Here is a 20,493-nt window from a genome sequence, read left to right as displayed (position 1 = left end):
ATGCACTTTTCATCCAGCAACAAAGATGACATTGTGCCTATATGAAGTCCGAGATGTTAAAAGGTTTAAATATTTCTATAACAATATTCCATCACATTCTGAGAGCATTCTTAATGAATGTGTTTATCCGCTTTACTGTTTTCTTCTCATTCTGGATATGTGTACTCTAAATAAAAGCAATAAAAAGAAATATGCCTCTTTTTTGCCCATCTGACATATGTTGCTTAATAAAACCTAAATAAGATTTCATGCACATGCATAAGAATATCAGATAACTTGACTGTACAGATATATGAAAGACATCCATTTTCGGTAAAGGTATGGGCCAGAACCAAATGTCACATTGTGAATAGGAAATAATACTGTACTGTACGTCCAATTAAAAAAAATGTGAGGTCAAATATGCATGATTTGAATATGAGCATAAGTTTGATTAACGTAAAGAAACTATTTGTTATGTGTTACATGTAATGGCTCAATTGTATAATTGCATAATCCAGGGGTCACCGATCTCGATCCTGGAGGGCCGGTGTCCCTGCAGGGTTTAGCTCCAACTTGCCTTAACACACCTGTCTGGGTGTTTCAAGCAATCCTAGTAAGACCTTGATTAGCTTGTTCAGGTGTGTTTGATTAGGGTTGGAGCTAAAATCTGCAGGACACCGGCCCTCCAGGAACAAGTTTGTTGGCATAAACAATTGTTGGTCGATTTTTTATTTTTTTTGTTACCTTCATATTGTTGTGCTGTTTAAATTTTGCTGATGAGACTAAAACTAAACGGGTTTCATATTAACAACTTTGCTGTTCCAAATTTTCATTAAAGATTGTTTACATTTTTTCTTTATTAAAGACAGATAAGAGAGAATTTTGAGTTGATTGCCATATCAGCCATATGTCATATGTCAAAAAAAAAAAAAAACAGATCAAGTTTAACACATTTTTTATCACTAATATATTAATATTCTAACAATTAAAAGTCATCTACAGCAATGTATTAAAGACCCATTACAATGCAGTGTAAACTATGACAATGCTCCTTTTTTCTCTGAATGAATGAGAAGCTGTGAAAGGTGAGCGCCAACCTTATTTCACCATTGGACATGGAGGAACATCTATGTTGATCTAAGAACAACATTTCAATCAGCTAATCAGAATTAAGGGAAATGTTTACCGGTTGTGTTCAGTTTAAGCTTACGGGTTCATGCACTTCCATGATTTTTATCCAACTATTATTCCCCTCCGATTTTGGGAATAATTTACAGTTGGTTGGGTTTAGGTATGGAATAAAAAAAAAAAAGATGTTTCAGGATAAACATAGATGTTAATCCAGGAGAGCATCGAATTGGCAAAATCAAAATGTGCAAAGGTGAGTGTAATAAAGGCCTAATCTACTATTTAAAATCGGTTTTAATCATCCACACACAGCAGATTATAGTCATTGTTGAAACATCAAAGTTCCATTTTAACAAGTATCCAAAATTAAACACTTTTTAGCTTATATCGACCACAAAACCATATAGGCAAAAATACAGGTCAAAGATTAGATTCAAAATCATTCGAATATTAAGTACATTCTAATCCATGAAGGCATGTTGTAAATTTCCTACTGTAAATAAAAATTTGATGAATCAAAATTTGTGCAACTAACTTCATTTTAACATCTCAACTCAAAAGCTGATTTTCTCAACATTCAGATTTTCATATAACTTTACCAATGGAAAGCTTATTTGTTCAGCTTTCAGGTGAGGTAGGCTATTAATCTTATTTTTAAAAAGACATTTAGGCCTAATGAATGGTTTTGTGGTCCAGGGTCAGAAATAATGTAGGCTAGGTGAAAAACATTACAAAAATGAATATGTATGAGTTCCTAAAGTAGCCTAGATAAACAAGTAACATGATTTAACGGGGGAATATTAACACATATACTGTAATAGTCTACTACACTGTGAAAAGTATCTGCTAATTAACAGTTTCCGTGTTTTATGATTCGTTTTCTGTGTATTTGCGGTTGTGAATTGCATTTTGCTTTTGATGATGAAAATGCAACTCTACAGTTTAATAAAGTGACTATTATTGACATTTTAGTAGTTTGAAATAAGATTTTGTATATGAAATAATATTGAGAGAAATAAGTCTGTTGTAAATAACAGAAAGTGTACTGGTAGCTTATTACAAGGTTTTTGTAGCGTATACAACACCAAACCAGACAATATATCATTTTAATCTTAAAATGTTTTAATAAAAGTCACTTTTTTCAACTTTTCAAGGTTTAAAGTTGTTAGAAAAAAGATCAAGGTCCCATAATGCAATTCAAAAGCATAAATAAACGGGCGCAAAAATAAATAAAATTAAATAGAAACATGAATCACAATGTACGAAAAACTGCTAATTTACGGATATTTTTTTTTACAGATTAGCATTTTTAATGGCTGCAACTTACAGTATAACTATTAAAACTAAAACATAGCCTACAAAGACAGCATGAGACATCTGAACTTATATACTTTTTTATATACTGCTTTTTTTGCACAACAAGAACAATATCATACAAAAGCAGAGGAATACAGTACTTATATTTTTTACATTCATATCAAGGGAACAAATCAATAGAGAATAATAAATACATAAATACAAAAAATTACAGGCGATATATAAATTACAAGAAACTCACATAAGAAAATAATTCCAAAATTGCTTAAATCCTTATAGCTTTTTTATTTTAAAGATTTTTTTAAACAAATAAATGTTCAGTTTCTCATTAGACCATTTTTGTTTGTGAACATTGAATTTCCCAATATATAATCATCAAATTAATAAGCTAATTTAGTCCAAAAGTTTTACTATTATAAAAGAGGTTTTACTCTTTTTTTATTATTGAATACAAGAAAAATAACATCACTGCATTGAAGAGAAAATACAATAACAAAAGTTAAGAGAGAAAGATAAAAAATATATATATCATTAAGAAAAAAAAATTATAATAAGCTTTAAGAGACTTATTGTTCTTATTATTATTAATATGCAGTGTTGGGGAAAGCTTTTGAAAGTAATGCATTGCAATATTGAGTTATTCCTCAAAAAAGTAACTAGTAGTGTAACTTAGTTACTTTATATTGTAAGTAAAGCATGAAGTTCCTTTTGAGTTACTTTAGCGTTACTTTTTATTGCTAGGCTGTGGCTTGATCTCTTTCAGAACTTGTTTTTTCTTTTTTTTTTTTTAAATAGAAGAGTTCTGCACTTAATGCACTGTATAATCTACACATACATTTGCCTTTAAAAACATAAAAAAATATATATTTTTGGATATCTGATAAGTTCCTGACCCCAGAGCTATAAATGCCCTATAAACAGATTATTGAAAGTTTAAAGCAGTGTTCGCTACTTTTATACTAGTTGTCTTAAGTAAAATCACTGTCCATTTAGGCGCTCCCCTTTTCCTATTCTTCGATGCTTTCAAAATAACTCTCTCGTTGACTGTGATTTATTGTGACTACTTTGATTTCAATTCAGCAATTTATTTTTAAAAGCTAATTAATTAAACAAAATGTAACTCACGTGACATTTTCAAACAAGTAACTCAAATAATATGAATTATTTTTTGTAAGTGATGTGTTACTTTACTTGTTACTTAGAAAAGTAATACTATGTAACTCACGTTACTTTTAATATGTTACTTTATTTGTTATTTAGAAAAGTAATACTAATATGTAACTCACGTTACTTGTAATGTGTTACCAACATGGTAATATGTACAAGTGATTCAAGGTTGAACAAAATTTCAGCAAGGACTATATTAAATCTAAGTATTGTCTTTAGGAAATAATTTTTCTTTAAAAAAATGTAGAATGTCTCAAAATGTCAAAAAAGTTAACAATAAGACCAAGAGCATGATCAAAACCAGAAAAGTCAGAGATTTTACTCAGGCATTCGGGAAGACGACTGGATGACATCACCGCATCCTCTGGTTTGGATCCAGGGAATGGGATCTGGGAATGAGAATGGGATGTGCCCCGCGGACGCAGATTTATGGACTCGGAAACAACAGTAAGTTACAAAGTTATCAAAAGCCGCCCAAAAACTTTGCATGACAGAAGCAGCTTGAGTTCTTATGCATCAGCGCTGGCTTTTGTTAGCCAAATTTACGTTTGCATATCTTTTCTGAGTTTGTACACGGTCTAGCGTTAAAGACATTTAACTTTTGATGAGTTTGCTAGCGGCTAATCTTTGTAGCGGTTCGGCTAATCCCACTTTAGAGTAGGAGTTAAACACATGTATTCGCTGTTATAAACTTGAGAGACTTTCTACATCTCGCTGTTGTCATTTGTAGCGCTGGGATGTGTTTGGGAGAAAACTTACTTTTAATTTACTTGCTAAGTTAACTTAGCCATGTTTTATTTAACTAAATTGGTTGGAGGTGAATGAGAGATTAGGGTTAGGTTGGTTTTATATTCGCACATTCTGGCTTTCCTTTCTGGCTTTTCCTTTAATAATATAATTTCAGAAAAGTATTGTTTCAAATTCTAAATAGGGATATCATATTAGCAGGCAATGACTATCAAAGTAAAACATTATTTGCAGTCAATGAAATAGTGTTAAGGTTGTTTTGAAGTCATACTTGCATGCTGTTTCTAACCCAATGTTTACGCAAGTAACGTTAGTATGATACTAAATAAATATTTGAATATAAAACCAACTTAGTAACGTTGGTTTTACTTTAGCACATTGATTCGTTATTTTTTTTTAACAGTAACATCTTTTGACATGGTATTTATATTGTTTACCACACTACTTTGAATCATTCTTGCTTTCCTTTAATAATATAATTTGAGAAAAGTATTGTTTACAATTCTCGATAGGGAAATCATATTAGCAGCCAATGACTATCAAAGTACAATCTTGTTTACAGTCAGTGAAATAGTGCTAATGTTGTTTTGAAGTCATATTTACATGCTTTTTCTGACCCAATGTTTAAGGTAGCATGGTACGTAATGAATGTTTGAATGTAAAACCAACTTATTGAGGTAAAGTTGGTTTTACATTCGTACACTAGTTCGTTTTTGAACAGTGACAACTTGTGAAACGGTGTTTGTATTGTTCACCACACTACTATGAATATTGGCTTTGAAATTGCATGTAAGAATGACTTCAAAACAAGTTAATTGACTGTAAACAATGTTGTCATTTGGTAGTCATGGACTGCTAAAATGATTTCCTAATTTAGAATAGACAAAGGATACATTTCTGAAATTATATTTTTAGGAGAAAGTCTGAATGTGTGAATATAAACCCAACTTTAACTCAATAACCAATGTTACCTCCATGCTGAGAAAACTGAAAATTGCATTTAACTTTTAACGAGTTTGCTAGCAGCTAATCTAACTTCAGAGGAAAAGTTTAGCACATTTATTTGCTGTTATAATCTTTAGTATATAATCTTACTAAATCCCGTTAGTTTTTATTTGTTGCGCTGCAATTGTGTTTTGGGAAAACTTGCACTTAATTGACTTGCTAAGTTAACTTAGCCATATTTTATTGAGGTAAAGTTGGTTTTACATTCGTTCATTTTTCTTGTGACATATTATTTATATTGTTTACCATGCTACTATGAATATTGGCTTTGAAGTTGCAAATAAAAATGACTTCAAAACAATTTGAATTGACTGTGGATAATGTTGAAATTTGATAGTTATGGGCTGCTAATATGATTTCCCTATTTAGAAATCACAAAGAATACTTTTATAAAATTATATCATTAAGGAAAAATTCTGAATGTGCGAATATAAAACCGACCTTGCCTCAATTGCTGAGAGGACTAAGCATTGCTGTTTTATGCTTTACCTCTAATGTAGCTAGTAATATTGAATCATATACAGTATGTGTTTTACTGTCTGTGGTATCTGTTTTATTGTCTCAAAATATGTAAATGTCTCGTATTTTTTCATTTTTGGCTCATGTAGTTGTTTTGTTGTCACATGGTTTATGATGATCTGCATACAGTGTTTTCAGATTTATTTTATAGTCAACAGTTAAAGCCACTTAAAGCTTTAAGACATAAGCTCAAATAATTTTAAGCAAATTCTAGATTTCAGGTTACTTAAAGCAGTTTAAATTGTAGTTATGTTATCAAGACGTCAACATTTGTTAAATAATAATTTGAAAACTTCTGTACAAGACCCTTAAATCCCAGATGTTTACTATTTCATGCACAGTTCACAGCTCAGTTGCCATTCTGTGTATGTTTTTTGTGACATCTTTACACAAAAATTTCTGTTCAGTACTTTGTGTTTTGCTCATTATTGTTAGTTATTTATAGCTATTATTGGTAGTTTTCATGGAGGCACTTATTTAAAAAACTAACATTTTATGTTAATGTATAATTTTAGATTGTTTGAGATGATTCTGTAGGGCAGAACGTCGGCATAAAATCTAATAAATACATTACAATAAAGAAAAAGATACAGTTGAAATAAAGTGTTTTATTGTTAACATTATTCAGGTACAGTTATTTAATAATAAGTATAAAAATACTTCAACAAAATAGGGATGCACCTATATGCATATTTTGGCCAATATCAATAACTCTTAAAATTTGGAAGCCGATAACCAATTTATATAGGTTGATAAATATACATTTTTTATTTTAAAAACTTCACAAAAGTTTGAACTAATCTTATGAATTGAATAGCCTACTTAAAGCAAAAAAGCAATAGTTTCAAAAATGCAAGAATTATATAGACCTATATTCATGATTACACTTAAATCAGCATTCTTAAATATAAATGACTTCCTTTTCTTCGCATAGCAAATTAACATGCAACTTGACTGTTGCATAAAAATAATAGGTTAAATTACAAAATGGGATTTAATTAACAAACAAGTAAAATAAATATATTTTAAATAAAAAGAAAAATGAAAGAACTAAGAACTGAAACCAGCTCAAATGTTCTTGAATAAAATGTCACAGTAATGTACATGTGTACAAATATGTAATGTCTGAAAAAGCCTTTTGAGAGCTGTTTTGACAGAGCCACCGTACAAACAAATAGCCAAATACAGATAGTATTACTTTAGAAAATGCAGCATTAATTCACTTCATTTGGCGTTTTAGTTTCTTTTGAACGCATGTCAATCAAACAACTATGTTTGTTCTTGCTGTCAATTGCAGTTATTGATTGTGGTTAAAATTATCGATGAAAGTTTTAAAGGCGGACGGTTAAGAACCCCTTGGATTCAGTGACCGACACGTGTCTCTCCTGCTGCTGTGAAGGCTCTGTCGGCTCACTAAGTGTGTGCACATGCTTATAGCCATCATGTGCACTTGTTATAACCATTATAAATATGCTGATGAAACTAAATACAATTTTACATCAACAACACATGGCAAGCAACGCGTTGATGATAACAAACAATCATAATAGATTACAAACAACCCAACGAGTTGTTTAGCACATGTGCTATTATGTTTACACACGTATTATTTTCCTGAGGCGATTTAAACCAGAATACACAAAGACACTCTATCAAACATATCTACAATGATAAGGAATATAGTTACTTACTGAGTTATTAACGCACAGCAATACCGCACAAAGAAAGGACGGACTTTGAAGGAATAAACAATGTGCGGTAAGCTCCATTATAGTGCACTCGAAAAGAAGTTTGACGCACATATGCGCGAGGCAGTGGACAATTACGTAATCTACCAGCTTTAAGGTATCAGCCAAATTTTGACATTGGACCGATAAGGATAACACAAAAAATAGCATTTATTGGCCGATAATGAAATGGCCACCAATATATCGTATATTCCTACAATAAAATTCACCCTCATTAAAGTTACAAACTGTACAATTAGTTTATGCCTGAAAGCTTTTAAAATCATTATACAGTCGCAGGTCTCATAAACACATGCAGATGATAAATTATAATACAGACTCAACATTGCGTATCCTGCAATGTGACTACTGCACATAATCACGTTGCAATATCAATGTTGAAACAATATATTGTGAAGCCTCACTATATGTTTATGTGCTTTGTTCTCGGTTATTTATTTCAGTGCCCATAGGAAGAATTATCACAGACCCACAGTAGTAATGAGGGACCGCTAATCAGCTCAGCGATGTCCCCAAAAGGAGTCGGCCACAGTAAGGTGGAGGAAAGTGCTGTACAGGTGGCCGTCCGCGTGCGTCCGCTGCTTCCCAAAGAGATTTTGCACAGCCATGAGAGCTGCATCACTTCAGACCCAGAGGAGCGGAGGGTCACCCTGGGTAATGACCGCCACTTCCACTGTGACTTTGTGTTTGAGGACGGCTCTACCCAGGAGGAGGTGTACACTAACTGCGTTCAACCACTTATCGAGGCCTTCTTTCATGGATTTAATGCTACCGTGTTTGCCTATGGGCAGACAGGCTCAGGCAAAACCTACACCATTGGGGAAGCCAGCATTTGTGAGTATTTTAAATGAATGTCAAATTATGTTTTGGGGGTGAACATTAGGGGTAATTTGCTAACATTGTTTAACATGAACTATATTCTTAAAAGTCCCGTGAAATCAAAATATTGTTTTTTAGATGTTAGCAAGAGTATTATAAAGCCGCCTTTCCACTGCACATGACAGACGACAAATGACAGACTGGAAGTCATTCATTTTCAGTGGAGAGTAGGGCTGTGCAATTAATTGCAAATCCCGTTTTGATTTCGATTTTGTCTTCTGATTATGAAAAACCATTTATCGAGATTAACGATTATTCCATCATTCACCGCTCCCTTTCCAGTTTTCCACATTTGTTGCTCTGCAAGGCTCAGTTCCATGTCAAAATGACTAAAAACATGTAATGTGATATAACTTCTGCAGCACGGGATTCGCATCATTCATATTTTTAAAAGCCCAAAAGGGCACATGCTCTGTCTGTGTCTGCACCACGTTCAGCCTCGGAGATGAGCAGAGCACACACATCTAACGCCATCTTAATGTGAGCGCTTCAAATACATGCACATTTGTGTCACAGTGCAGTGTTTAGTGATTATTCATATTAACCCTCGGTTGTGTAATAAACAAACAAGTTGAAAATCAAAAGACACGTGAAAGAGAAACCATATCAGAGACACACTATTCTTAAAGTGACAGTAAAGTGACAGTATTGAGCTATAAAAATGGGTTTCAAAATATTCAAACCTGCTTTTATTCTAGCTGAAATAAAACAAATAAGTCTTTCTCCAGAAAAAAAATATTATAATAAATACTGTGAAAAAATCCTCAGTTAAACGTCATTTGGGAAATATTTATATATAAAAAAATTCACAGAAGGGCGAATAATTTTGACTTCAATGATAATCGTTTTGAATAATTGTGATCACAATTATGACCAAAATAATCGTGATTATGATTTTACCCATAATCGAGCAACCCTAGTGGAGAGTATCCGATTTGGGCTGCGGATCTGTTAAAACATTTGAACTTCTACGCCTAGCCTGTATTTGATCGGATGTGATGTATTCCAGTGTTGTCAAAGCAGCTCCATATGCACAAGATGACAATTGGTAGTATTTAATTTTTTTGTTACTTTTTGAATCAGAAAAAAAAGTCTATTTAAATATATATATATTCTTTTTTTTTTTTTTTACATTGTCCACATTTCCTCCAAAATTTTTAGCAGTCTATGGATTTCTACAATTCATTTATTCAACCATGGTGAATGCACAGAGAATAACGTCCCATTCACATGGAGCTTCAGCGTCAACGCTTGACAGAGGGCATGTCTGAAGTTAGGGCTGGCACGATTGTCATAGCAGTGTCAGCCAATGAAATTAGTCAGCAAAAGCGATCTGATTGGCTGACTCTTTCGTCCACATTGCAGTTTGGCAATGCCTGACGTCACCAATTCAAAGTGAATGGGAAGCGTTGAAGCTGACGCCCAGTGTGAATGGGGCGTAAAGGTTCTTACTTTTGCATTTGCTTTTTACACTCTTGTGCGACTGCCACAATGGGGCATTTACCAACAGTTGTGTCCGAATGTTGTGTGCAGTGGAAAGGCAGCTTAAGAGATATCTACAAGCTATTGTGCTTCAAACTGGTGACAAAATTCGCGTTTAGAAGATATAAAACTGGTATAAACATGTAAAGCTTGTAGTTTGTCACTTCTACATAAATTGATCAACTTTTTTTGACGTCACCTCATACTTCAGTTTCTCATCAAATCTTGACCAATCAAAAGCTCTTTAATATCTGACATACACCGCCCCCTTCAAGGTGTTTCATATTTATTTTTCATTTGATGCTCTTCAATAAATCATTCTCACTGGCAGAGCTGTGGTAAAATCAAAACACTATTGGCAGTTTTATTTAAAGGAGAGGAGCTTCTCTGTCCCGCCCTCTCTTCATGTCTCAGTTGAGATTGTGTCAATCATCGAATAAAAAAATTGCACATTTCAAAGCACTTCACAGGATATGAAGGATGTGGATATTTCTGCATGGCCAGACCCGGTATATATTGCAATTACACAATATGAAGCAAAGAAGTAAGCAATAGAATTAAAATCGAAATGATAGGAAGGCTACAGATTTACATTTGAATAGTAGCGACTGGTCAATAAAGGGCTTTAGGGCCGCTTTTACCATATAAAAAAACCAAAATTTTTTTTTATTATTTTATGTTCAGTTGACTTAAATTTGTAAAAACTAATAAATAATAGTAACTAATAATTAATCATTTAATTCATTCTTGTTGACCCAACACAAACCAATGGTGTGTAACCAAGCTGTTTTTGCAATGTAATTGGCCTTATTTGATTGGACCGTTCTCATCCTTCTCAGCAGCAGCAGGTGTGTGTTTAAAAATGACCTTGATCATTTCTTCACTCGTGATAAACCCAAACTGAACTAAAATTCGCTTATTTTGGTATGTTTATTGCATGCTTTGGCTGTTTTTGATGCGTCATCTGATAAAATGGATTTTGCACTTCTGCATTATTAACAGTAAAATGTTTGCGGCCCCCTCCCAATCTATTTGGAAATAATTTGTAATTTAGACTGATTTGGGATTATTCTGGGTGTGAAGCATGCATAAAATATAATAAACTTTTTTAAAAGTGTAGATAAATACAATAAAGCGAAGAAAAGAAAATTCACAGTGCTTTATAGTTTTCTGGGCAGCCAAACAGTATTCAGGCACAAAAATTTAATAATCATATATAAAACACTGCATTATCTTGATTGCAAATAGATAAATAAAATAAGTCTTTATTAAACTTACAAAGGTTAGTTTCTAGTGCCTGAGTGCAAAGTCACAGGTTTGAAAAACACATGCATGATAAACTTTTATTCACATGTTTTTAAAATATATCTTGCTGAAATATAGTCCCAACATACACTCACTGGCCACTTTATTAGGTTCACCTGTCCAACTGCTCGTTGACACAGATTTCTAATCAGCCAATCACATTGCAGCAACTCAATGCATTTAAGCATGTAGATGATCTGCTGCAGTTCAAACCGAGCATCAAAATGGGGAAGAAAGGAGATTTAAGTCACTTTGAATGTGGCATGGTGGATGGTGCCAGATGTGCTGGTCTGAGTGATGCCAGAGGTCAGAGGAGGTTTGAGCCGATAGAAAGGCAACAGTAACTCAAATAACCTTATTACAACCGAGGTATGAAGAAGAGCATCTTTGAATTTACAACACGTCCAACCTTGAAGCAGATGGGCTACAGCAGCAGAAGACCACACTGGGTGCCACTCCTGTCAGCTAAGAACAGGAAACTGTGGCTACAATTCACACAGGCTCTCTAAAATTAGACAAGAGAAGATTGGAAAAACGTTGCCTGCTCTGATGAGTCTTGATTTCTGCTGCAACATTCGGATGGTAGGTTCAGAATTTTGCATCAACAACATGAAGGCGTGGATCCATCCTTCCTTGTATTAATGGTTCAGGCGTGTGGTGGTTGAGGTGGTGTAATGGTGTGTGGGATATTTTCTTGGCACACTTTGGGCCCATTAGTACAAACTGAGCAACGTGTCAACGCCACAGCCTCCCTGAGTATTGTTGCTGACCATGTCCATCACTTTATGACCAGTGTACCCATCTTCTGATGACTACTTCCAACAGGATAACGCGCCATGTCATAAAATCTGAATCATCTCAGACTGGCTTCTTGAACATGACAATGAGTTCACTATATTCATATGGCCTCCACAATCACCAGATCTCAATCCAATCGAGCATCTTTGGGATGTGGTGAAACGGGAGATTTGCATCATGGTAGTGCAGCCGACAAATCTGCAGCAATCATGTCAATATGGACCAAAATCTCTTGAGGAATATTTTTAGTACTTTGTCCAACCTGGTACACGTAAGGTCTACCTAATAAAGTGGCCGGTGAGTGTTTAAACTCAATATTGCATATTCTGCGATGCGACCATTGCAGACACGCTCTTTGCAATATCAGTGTTGAAACAATATATTGTGTAGCCCTATTAGAAAGACAATCATAGCACTTTTACATGCTGAAAAAAATCATCATGTAAAAATGCAACGTTTTTCTTTCGCCGTAAGTATATTCAGTATTGTGACCGCTCCTTTGTTGTGTAAACAAATAAAAAGCATGTCTAAGTTCAGTTCCTTACAACATATTATTATAGGGGGCTTCATCTCGACCAGACATGATTCACAAGGCGAGGAAAGGCTTTGTCTGTGTCTTGTTAAAACGAGTTTGCACGTTCATGCTGCCAGCAACACCTCCCCCGGTTCAGTTGCCATCCTTCCACTCGCAATCTGAGATCTTGCTGGGTTTTTTTCTTCTTTTTTTCAGTCTGCTTTATAGAGTTATTCATTAACCTGCTGTTGGTTTTTTTGGCTGCAGCCGCTTTTAGGGATGATGAACAGGGCATCATTCCCAGAGCTGTGGCCGAGATCTTCAAACTGTTGGACGAGAATGACCTCATTGACTTCTCGGTCCGGGTGTCTTACATGGAGGTTTACAAAGAGGTCTTCAGAGACCTTTTGGAAGTTGAGACGGCCAGTAAAGACATACATATCCGAGAGGACGAAAGAGGGAATGTAGGTAAGTTTGTGGAGGAAATAGATGCAAGAGCCTCTCAGCTGAAAGCTGTTGAAATTATTACTGTACTATTCAAAACTAAGTTAGATTTTTTTTATTATTATTATCATTATGTTTATATTTTGATCTCTCGTGCACATCAAGACTATTTGATCTACATTATGAACATATAATTATTGGTACTATTTGAATTTACTGTTGAATTTAATGCTATTTATAAGTCAACAAAGACTTTTTTAAATCATTAAAAAACATATAATTATTGGTACTATTTGAATTAACTGTTTCCTGTTTTGATATACAGTTACGGTCAAAAGTTTGGCGTCAGTTATTTTTTCATGTTTTTTTTATTCTAATAAAAATTTAGTTATTCTGTTCATCAAGGCGTCATTTATTTATTGAAAAAAAATTGTTACTGCTTTCTTATTGTATGTTGTTTCAAATTAAATTATTACTCCAGTCATTATTGCTTTTATTACTATTACCATTAATAATAATAATAATAATAATAATGATAATATTAATAATAATAAGACCGGACTAATGAAGCTGAAAATGTTTTCATGAAATAAATGCAGCCTTGGTAAGCAGGAGAAGCTTATTTTAAAACATTTAAAAATCCTACTGACCCCAAACTTTTGACTGGTAATGTGTATTACATTTACATTTAGTCATTTAGCAGACGCTTTTATCCAAAGCGACTTACAAATGAGGACAAGGAAGCAATTTACACAACTTTAAGAGCAACAATGAATAAGTGCTATAGGCAAGTTTCAGGTCTGTAAAGTCTAAGGAAAGTATAGGATAGTAGTAGTGTGTATTAGTGTATATCTAAAAATGTAAATGAATCTGGTGATGGGCAAGCTAAAATTACTTTAATCTTGATTGTAATTTATTATTATTATCAGTTTTGAAAACAATTCCACTTCCTTATAATTTTGTGGAAACTGATAATTCTTTTGGCAGAAATCTTTGATGAATAGAAAGTAAAAAAAGAAAATATAGAAAATAATAGTATAAAAGGAAATCACTCTAAATCTTTGAACAACATACTTTACATTTGTAAATTAACCTAAGCCATTGCTTGCCTGATTGTCTAGTTTATTAAATTATTTTAATAAAATATTATGAAAAAATGAAATAATATTTTTATCTCAATGAAATTATTTAAATGAGAATTTATTTATTAAATATTGTTTAAAATCTATTATTTCTATGTAAATTCTATATTTCTGTAACATTTTAATAGTATTTGGCTTGTTTTGGGTTTAGTTTTTTTCTGCAAAATTAATGCTGCTTTTAACTTAATAAAAACTTTCCAAAAACTTCTCTTTATTCCATCTCTTTATTATTATTATTATTATCAATTTTAAAAAAGCAGTTTCACTGCTAATATTTTTATGAAAACTGTGATAATTTTTTGGAAACTTTTTGATGAATAGAAAGTAAAAAAAAAAGCATTTTGTAAATCTATTCCCACATTTTAAATGTCTTTACTGTGACCTTAGGTCATTAACATCACTGACATCCCTATTGAATGGAAAATAATATTGTAAAAGGAAATAACCCTAAATGTTTCAACAACAGTGTTTATATATATATATATATATATATATATATGTGTGTGTGTGTGTGTGTGTGTGTGTGTGTGTGTGTGTGTGTGTGTGTGTGTGTGTGTGTGTGTGTGTGTGTGTGTGTGTGTGTGTGTGTGTGTGTGTGTGTGTGTGTGTGTATATTTGAATTAAACTAGTTTAGTAAATTATGTTTAGTCATATAATGAGATAATATTTTAATCTTATTGAAATCATTTAAATTAGATTTTTTTAAAGTTATTATTAATATTGTTTAAAATCTATGATTTGTATGTAAATTCTCTTTTTCTGTAAAATTTCAATAACATTTAGCTTGTTTTGGATTTAGTTTTTTCTTTGTAATTAATGCTACTTATAGGCCAACACACTAAATAGACTTTCTAAATAGAACCATCTTTTATTTATTATTATTATTATTATTATTATTATTATTATTAATTTTTTAAGCAGTTACACTGCCTTAAATCTATTATTTATACATTTAAATTCTATATTTCTGTAAATAATATTCAATAACAATTAGCTTCTTTTGAATTCCGTTATTTCATAATGCTATTTATAAGTCAACAAAGACTTTTTAAAATCCTGAAAGCGTTTCTTTATTATTATTAATTACAATATTTTTATTGTCATGTAACAAAAATGTAACAAAGTAATACATCACAATCATATTTACATCTTTGTTTTCAGTTTAAAAGCAACAATAATTAAACAAATGAAATACAAAAAAAAAGAGGAGAGGAAAAAAAGGGCACACGTTGTTTAATTAGTGACAGATTATTCTAGATAAAACATTAAGAAGAAATCTCTAGAGTTATGCACCTGATCATCAGTATATGACAATGCTTTGTTTAAATAAATGGAAATGGGGGAACATGTAGATAGGCTAAGTCTGTCTCAATTTGTTTGTTTATTATAGTATTTTGAAAAAATTTTAATATGCTTGTGCCACATTTACATTTTTTATGCACTTAGTATTTTCCTAGACTGTGAATGAAAAAATGCCCATTTAGACTAATTGACTAATCTAGTTGACAAATACGCTTTATTAAAAGCGTAAATAAAGACATCACCTTCATTCATTCATTTTCCTTAGGCTTAGCCCGATATTTATCAGTAGTCGCCACAGCGGAATGAACCACCAACTATTCCAGCATATGTTTTACACAGCGGATGCCCTTCCAGCCACAACCCAGATCTGGGAAACATCCATACACTCTCAAATTCAAACAAACACTTATACACTATGACCAATTTATTTTATTCAACTCATCTATAGTGCATGTCTTAGGACTGTTGGGGAAAACCAGACTCAACACATGTGAACACGGGGAGAACATGCAAACTCCACACAGAAATGCCAACTGACTGACTCGAACCAGCGAACTTCTTGCTGTGAGGTGATAGTGCTTACCGCTGAGCCATCATGCTGCCTAGACATCATTTATATCAGGGTTGTCCAAACTCGGTCCTGGAGGGCCGGTGCCCTGCAGATTTTAGCGCCATCCTTGCAGGTGTGTTAAGGCAAGTTGTTTCTAGACAGCCAAGGAAGAGCTTGATTAGCTAGCCCAGGTGTGTCTGATTAGGTTGGAACTAAACTCTGCAGGATACCGGCCCTCCTGGACCGAGTTTAGGCACTCCTGATCTATATGCTATAAAATCGCAGGTTAAGTAAGTCTGTATATAATAAATTGATTGTAACTTTAACTTAAATTGATTGTAATGCAATAATTTGCACCCTCATAATAATTATTGTAAAAAGCACTATACAAATAAACAAAGTGAACTGAATTGAATAATCAGGAAGTCTTTCAGCAGTCAGTGACTTGTGTGTTTCCCCATAGTGCTTTGTGGTGTAAAGGAATGTGAAGTGGAGGGACTTGACGAGGTGCTGAGTCTCTTAGAGTCAGGAAAGACAGCCCGTCACACAGGGGCCACCCAGATGAATCCACACTCAAGTCGCTCTCACACCATCTTCACTGTGCTGATGGAGCAGCGGCGTGGAGGCTCTCGAGCAGCGAATGGCTCTGTGCAGATCCTCTCATCCAAATTCCATTTTGTGGACCTGGCAGGATCAGAGCGCATCCTTAAAACCGGCAACACCGGCGAACGGCTCAAGGAGAGCATTCAGATCAACAGTGGACTACTTGCTCTCGGAAATGTCATTGGAGCGCTTGGGGACCCCAAAAGAAAAGGCACCCATATCCCATACAGGGATTCAAAAATCACCAGGTACAAATTATTTTAATATACAGTTGAAGTCAGAATTATTAGCCCGCCTGTAAGCTTTTTCCCCAAATTCTGTTTAATGGAAAGATCTTTTTATGCATTTCTAAACATAATAGTTTTAATAACTCATTTCTAATAACTGATTTCTTTTATCTTTGCCATGATGACAGTACATAACACTTTTCTAGATATTTTTAAAGATGCTAGTATCCACCTTAAAGTGACATTTAAAGGCTTAACTAGGTTAACTAGGCAAGTCATTTTATAACGATGGTTTGTTCTGTAGACAATCAAAAGCAAATATTTCTTAAAGGGGCTAATAATATTATTTGAAAAAAATTAAAAACTGCTTCTAGTCTTTACGAAATAAAACAAATAAGACTTTCTTCAGAAGAAAAAATATAATAGAAAATACTGTGAAAAATTCCTTGCTCTGTTAAACATCATTTGGGAAATATTTGAAAGAAATATTCCTGAGCGATGCATGTCAGGTTTTTAGGTTCAAAGATGCATTCTGCGTGAATGTCTCCTAAATCTGCAAATGTGGTGACGGTCGCACGGCAGCAATTTTATGCACTTGCACAAATGCTCCCAAATATATTTTAAGGTTACATATATAAAATTTGCATATGCGACCAAAACGGTTTAAATTTCGAGCCCTGAAAAGATTGTCTTTTTTTTTTTTTTTTTTCAAGCCATGTTGGTTTGTTGTGTGAGAATTCTATTATGTTTTTAGCAAGTGGGCATATGTATTATGGGAAATAAGTATTGAAAACGTCTTGTTTTTTTGCTGGGAGTAATATTTTTGACATAGAATTGAACCAGGTTTAGGTAATAACCCAAACAATACAAACATATAATTAAAACAAAACAAAATATATATATATGAAAATTGAGTTATGTGTGATAACAATAGTATGAAATGAGTACTACTGAAGTGTGTTTAATACTTTATATAAAAGGCTTTTTTGGGATGGCAGCTTAAAAACGCCTCTTATATGGAGAATAAAGTCATACATTTTCACAGACTTCAACAGAGTGTGAAAATCTTGATGTTCTGTGGGTCTCGTCTATCAAATCTGATCTTTAATTTGTATTTTCTGTTGGATTCAAGTCAGGTGACTGGCTGGGCCATTCTACAGCTTGATTTTCTTTCTCTGAAAGCATTTGAAAGTTTCCTCTGCTGTGTTTTGGATCATTTTCTCGCTGAAATGTCCACCGTGTCCATCTTTTAAATCACTGGTCACCAAACTTGTTCCTCGAGGGCCGGTGTCTTGCACATTTTAGCTCTAACCCTAATCAAACACACCTAAACAAGCTAATCAAGGTTTTGCTAGGTATACTTGAAACGTCCAGGCAGGTGTGTTGAGGCAAGTTGGAGCTAAACCCTACAGGGACACCGGCCCTCCAGGACCGACATTGGTGACCCCTGTTTTAAATTAACAAAACAAAGCAATCCTTAAATCTAAAGTCTGAACTAGGCGACTAAAAGAAATAATACAAATAAAAACTGAGGTCTTCAGTGTACACAACAGCCAAACTAAACTAATTAAACTACAAAATTCAAAATACACAGGTGGCAAAACACTCAAACTAATCTAACAAAACCTCCATCTAAACTGAACAAACCAGATAAGACAGTCAAAGGCTCAGTTTAGAATCACACAACAACCATCACATTATGTTACTTAAAGCCAACAAAGTTCAACAAGCAAACTCAAATTACCACAGTAAACTGACATAATAAATTACTAAACAGCCGAAGCATAGCACAAACAAATTGCATGGAGCAAAAATGGTACACACCACACACTGCTCTGTCAGGGCTTTAAATCCTTGCGGCTCGTCCGGGGATTGGTGGAACCGACACTGTCAATGATGATGGACAGATGGTAAACCAATAAAAGAGGGTTGAGTAAGCGGAGAAGAAGGTGAAAAAAAAATACACAAAGAAAAAAAACCAAACATAACAATCATCCTGATAATGTAGATGTTTGACTGAAGCAGCTAATATTTATTTACAATGACGAAGGGCAGAGGGTTTCCTTGCATCCTTTCATTTTATTATACACTTAATTTCTAAACTAATTTTGTTTTCTTTTCATATATGAATTTCTTTGATTGTTACCAACATCTGGTGAAAATTTCAAGTCAACAGCACCATTAGAAATATGTTTCCTGAGAAAAATGGTGTCATTTTCCCCTACAGTATAACATTGCTTTGGCATCTTCAAAACTGCAAGCCTTTGTATTGTAAATCTGTGTGTTTTGCCAGGATCTTAAAAGACTCTCTTGGAGGCAACGCCAAAACCCTGATGATTGCCTGCATTAGCCCTTCGTCCTCCGACTTTGATGAGAGCCTAAACACACTCAACTACGCCAAGCGGGCTCGTAACATACAAAACCGGGCTACAGTCAACTGCCAGGGGGAACCAGATCGCATTGAGGGCCTTGAACTCCAGATCAAAGCGCTGAGACGAGCCCTTGAAAACCGCCAGCGCTCTGAAACCCGCATTATTGCACGATCTGACCCTGAGAAGAGACTTCGGCCGTTTGAAGTGGATGTAAGAAAGCTGCAAGCTGAGAGCGCCCACTATAGGACGTGCACCGACTCTGCCTACAGGCTTTTAACAGAGCTGCAGGGCGAAGGAACTCTTAATGCGGGGCAAATCCTGCGGGTTAAAGAGTGGCTGTGTGGTGTTGAGGAGGAACGCAGCGGTTTGACCTCAGCGTCAGGACTCGACAGCGGCATTGAAAGCAGCTCTACTGAGGACAGCGCTGCACTCAAAAGGAGACAAGCCGTGCTGAACAACCAGGTTGGCTTCAGGCATATCCATTTTCAAATATGAATATTTTATAATCAACAATTCATCATGAAAAGGCAATTATGTATCTGTAGTCAGGTCATTATTTCTAGAGCATTAATTACACATATGGGCAAATGTCTTGCGGTAAACTATGCAGTTATCAGTGTAATTCTCACAGCAGTGGGATTTGTTTTTGCTGAAGGATCTTGTGAAGGAGGATTGGAGAGGAGAGCGGGAGGACTACACTTCCCAGCTGCAAGCCCAGATTCAGCAACTCGAGCAAGAAAACACTGACTTTTTAGTCGCCTTGGAAGATGCCATGGAACAGTACAAACAACAGGTGAGGGAAGATTTTTTTTTTTTGCAGCTTTAATTTTAAAGATTTAAGGTCACACTTTAGAATAATGGTCCAATAGTTAATATATTTACTAACATTAACTAATTATTAATAATCTTGTAAAGTATTTATTAATCATAGCTCAACGTTAACTGATGCATTATTAAAATACAAAGTTGTGATTGTTAACATTAGTTAATGCACCATGAGTTACATGAGTAACATGAACTAACGTTACTTAACAGACACCCTAGTTTTTCATGATATTTTTTTTTTGCAATCAAAATGACTTATTTGCGTGCAATTTTGCGATTTAAAAACACATAGACAAACACACACACACACATATCTATATCTATCTGTCTGTCTGTTGGATTCAAGTCAGGTGACTGGCTGGGCCATTCTACAGCTTGATTTTCTTTCTCTGAAAGCATTTGAAAGTTTCCTCTGCTGTGTTTTGGATCATTTTCTC

At 34.1% G+C, this 20,493-nt stretch overlaps 1 protein-coding gene across 2 annotated transcripts in view; it reads left to right on the top strand.

The window, feature by feature from the left end:
• The first annotated feature begins 3,985 nt into the window (after positions 1–3,985).
• The window catches only part of kif7 (kinesin family member 7), a 54,828-nt gene continuing 38,320 nt past the window's right edge, over positions 3,986–20,493 (top strand). Inside the window, exons 1-6 of one of the 2 annotated variants that reach the window (XM_087259293.1) lie at positions 3,986–4,041; positions 8,057–8,447; positions 12,859–13,059; positions 16,493–16,880; positions 19,153–19,693; positions 19,887–20,024. In XM_087259293.1, the coding sequence (XP_087115419.1) occupies positions 8,120–8,447; positions 12,859–13,059; positions 16,493–16,880; positions 19,153–19,693; positions 19,887–20,024 (1,596 nt within the window). In that variant the 5' untranslated portion in view covers positions 3,986–4,041; positions 8,057–8,119. 2 annotated transcript variants of the gene reach the window in all.

The sequence above is a fragment of the Danio rerio genome, chromosome 7 (genome assembly GCF_052040795.2).
Source record: "Danio rerio strain M-AB ecotype USA chromosome 7, GRCz13ab, whole genome shotgun sequence".
Taxonomy (NCBI): Eukaryota; Metazoa; Chordata; class Actinopteri; order Cypriniformes; family Danionidae; genus Danio; species Danio rerio.
Note: the sequence above shows the minus strand (reverse complement) of the source record. Positions and strands in the feature narration are given on the sequence as shown.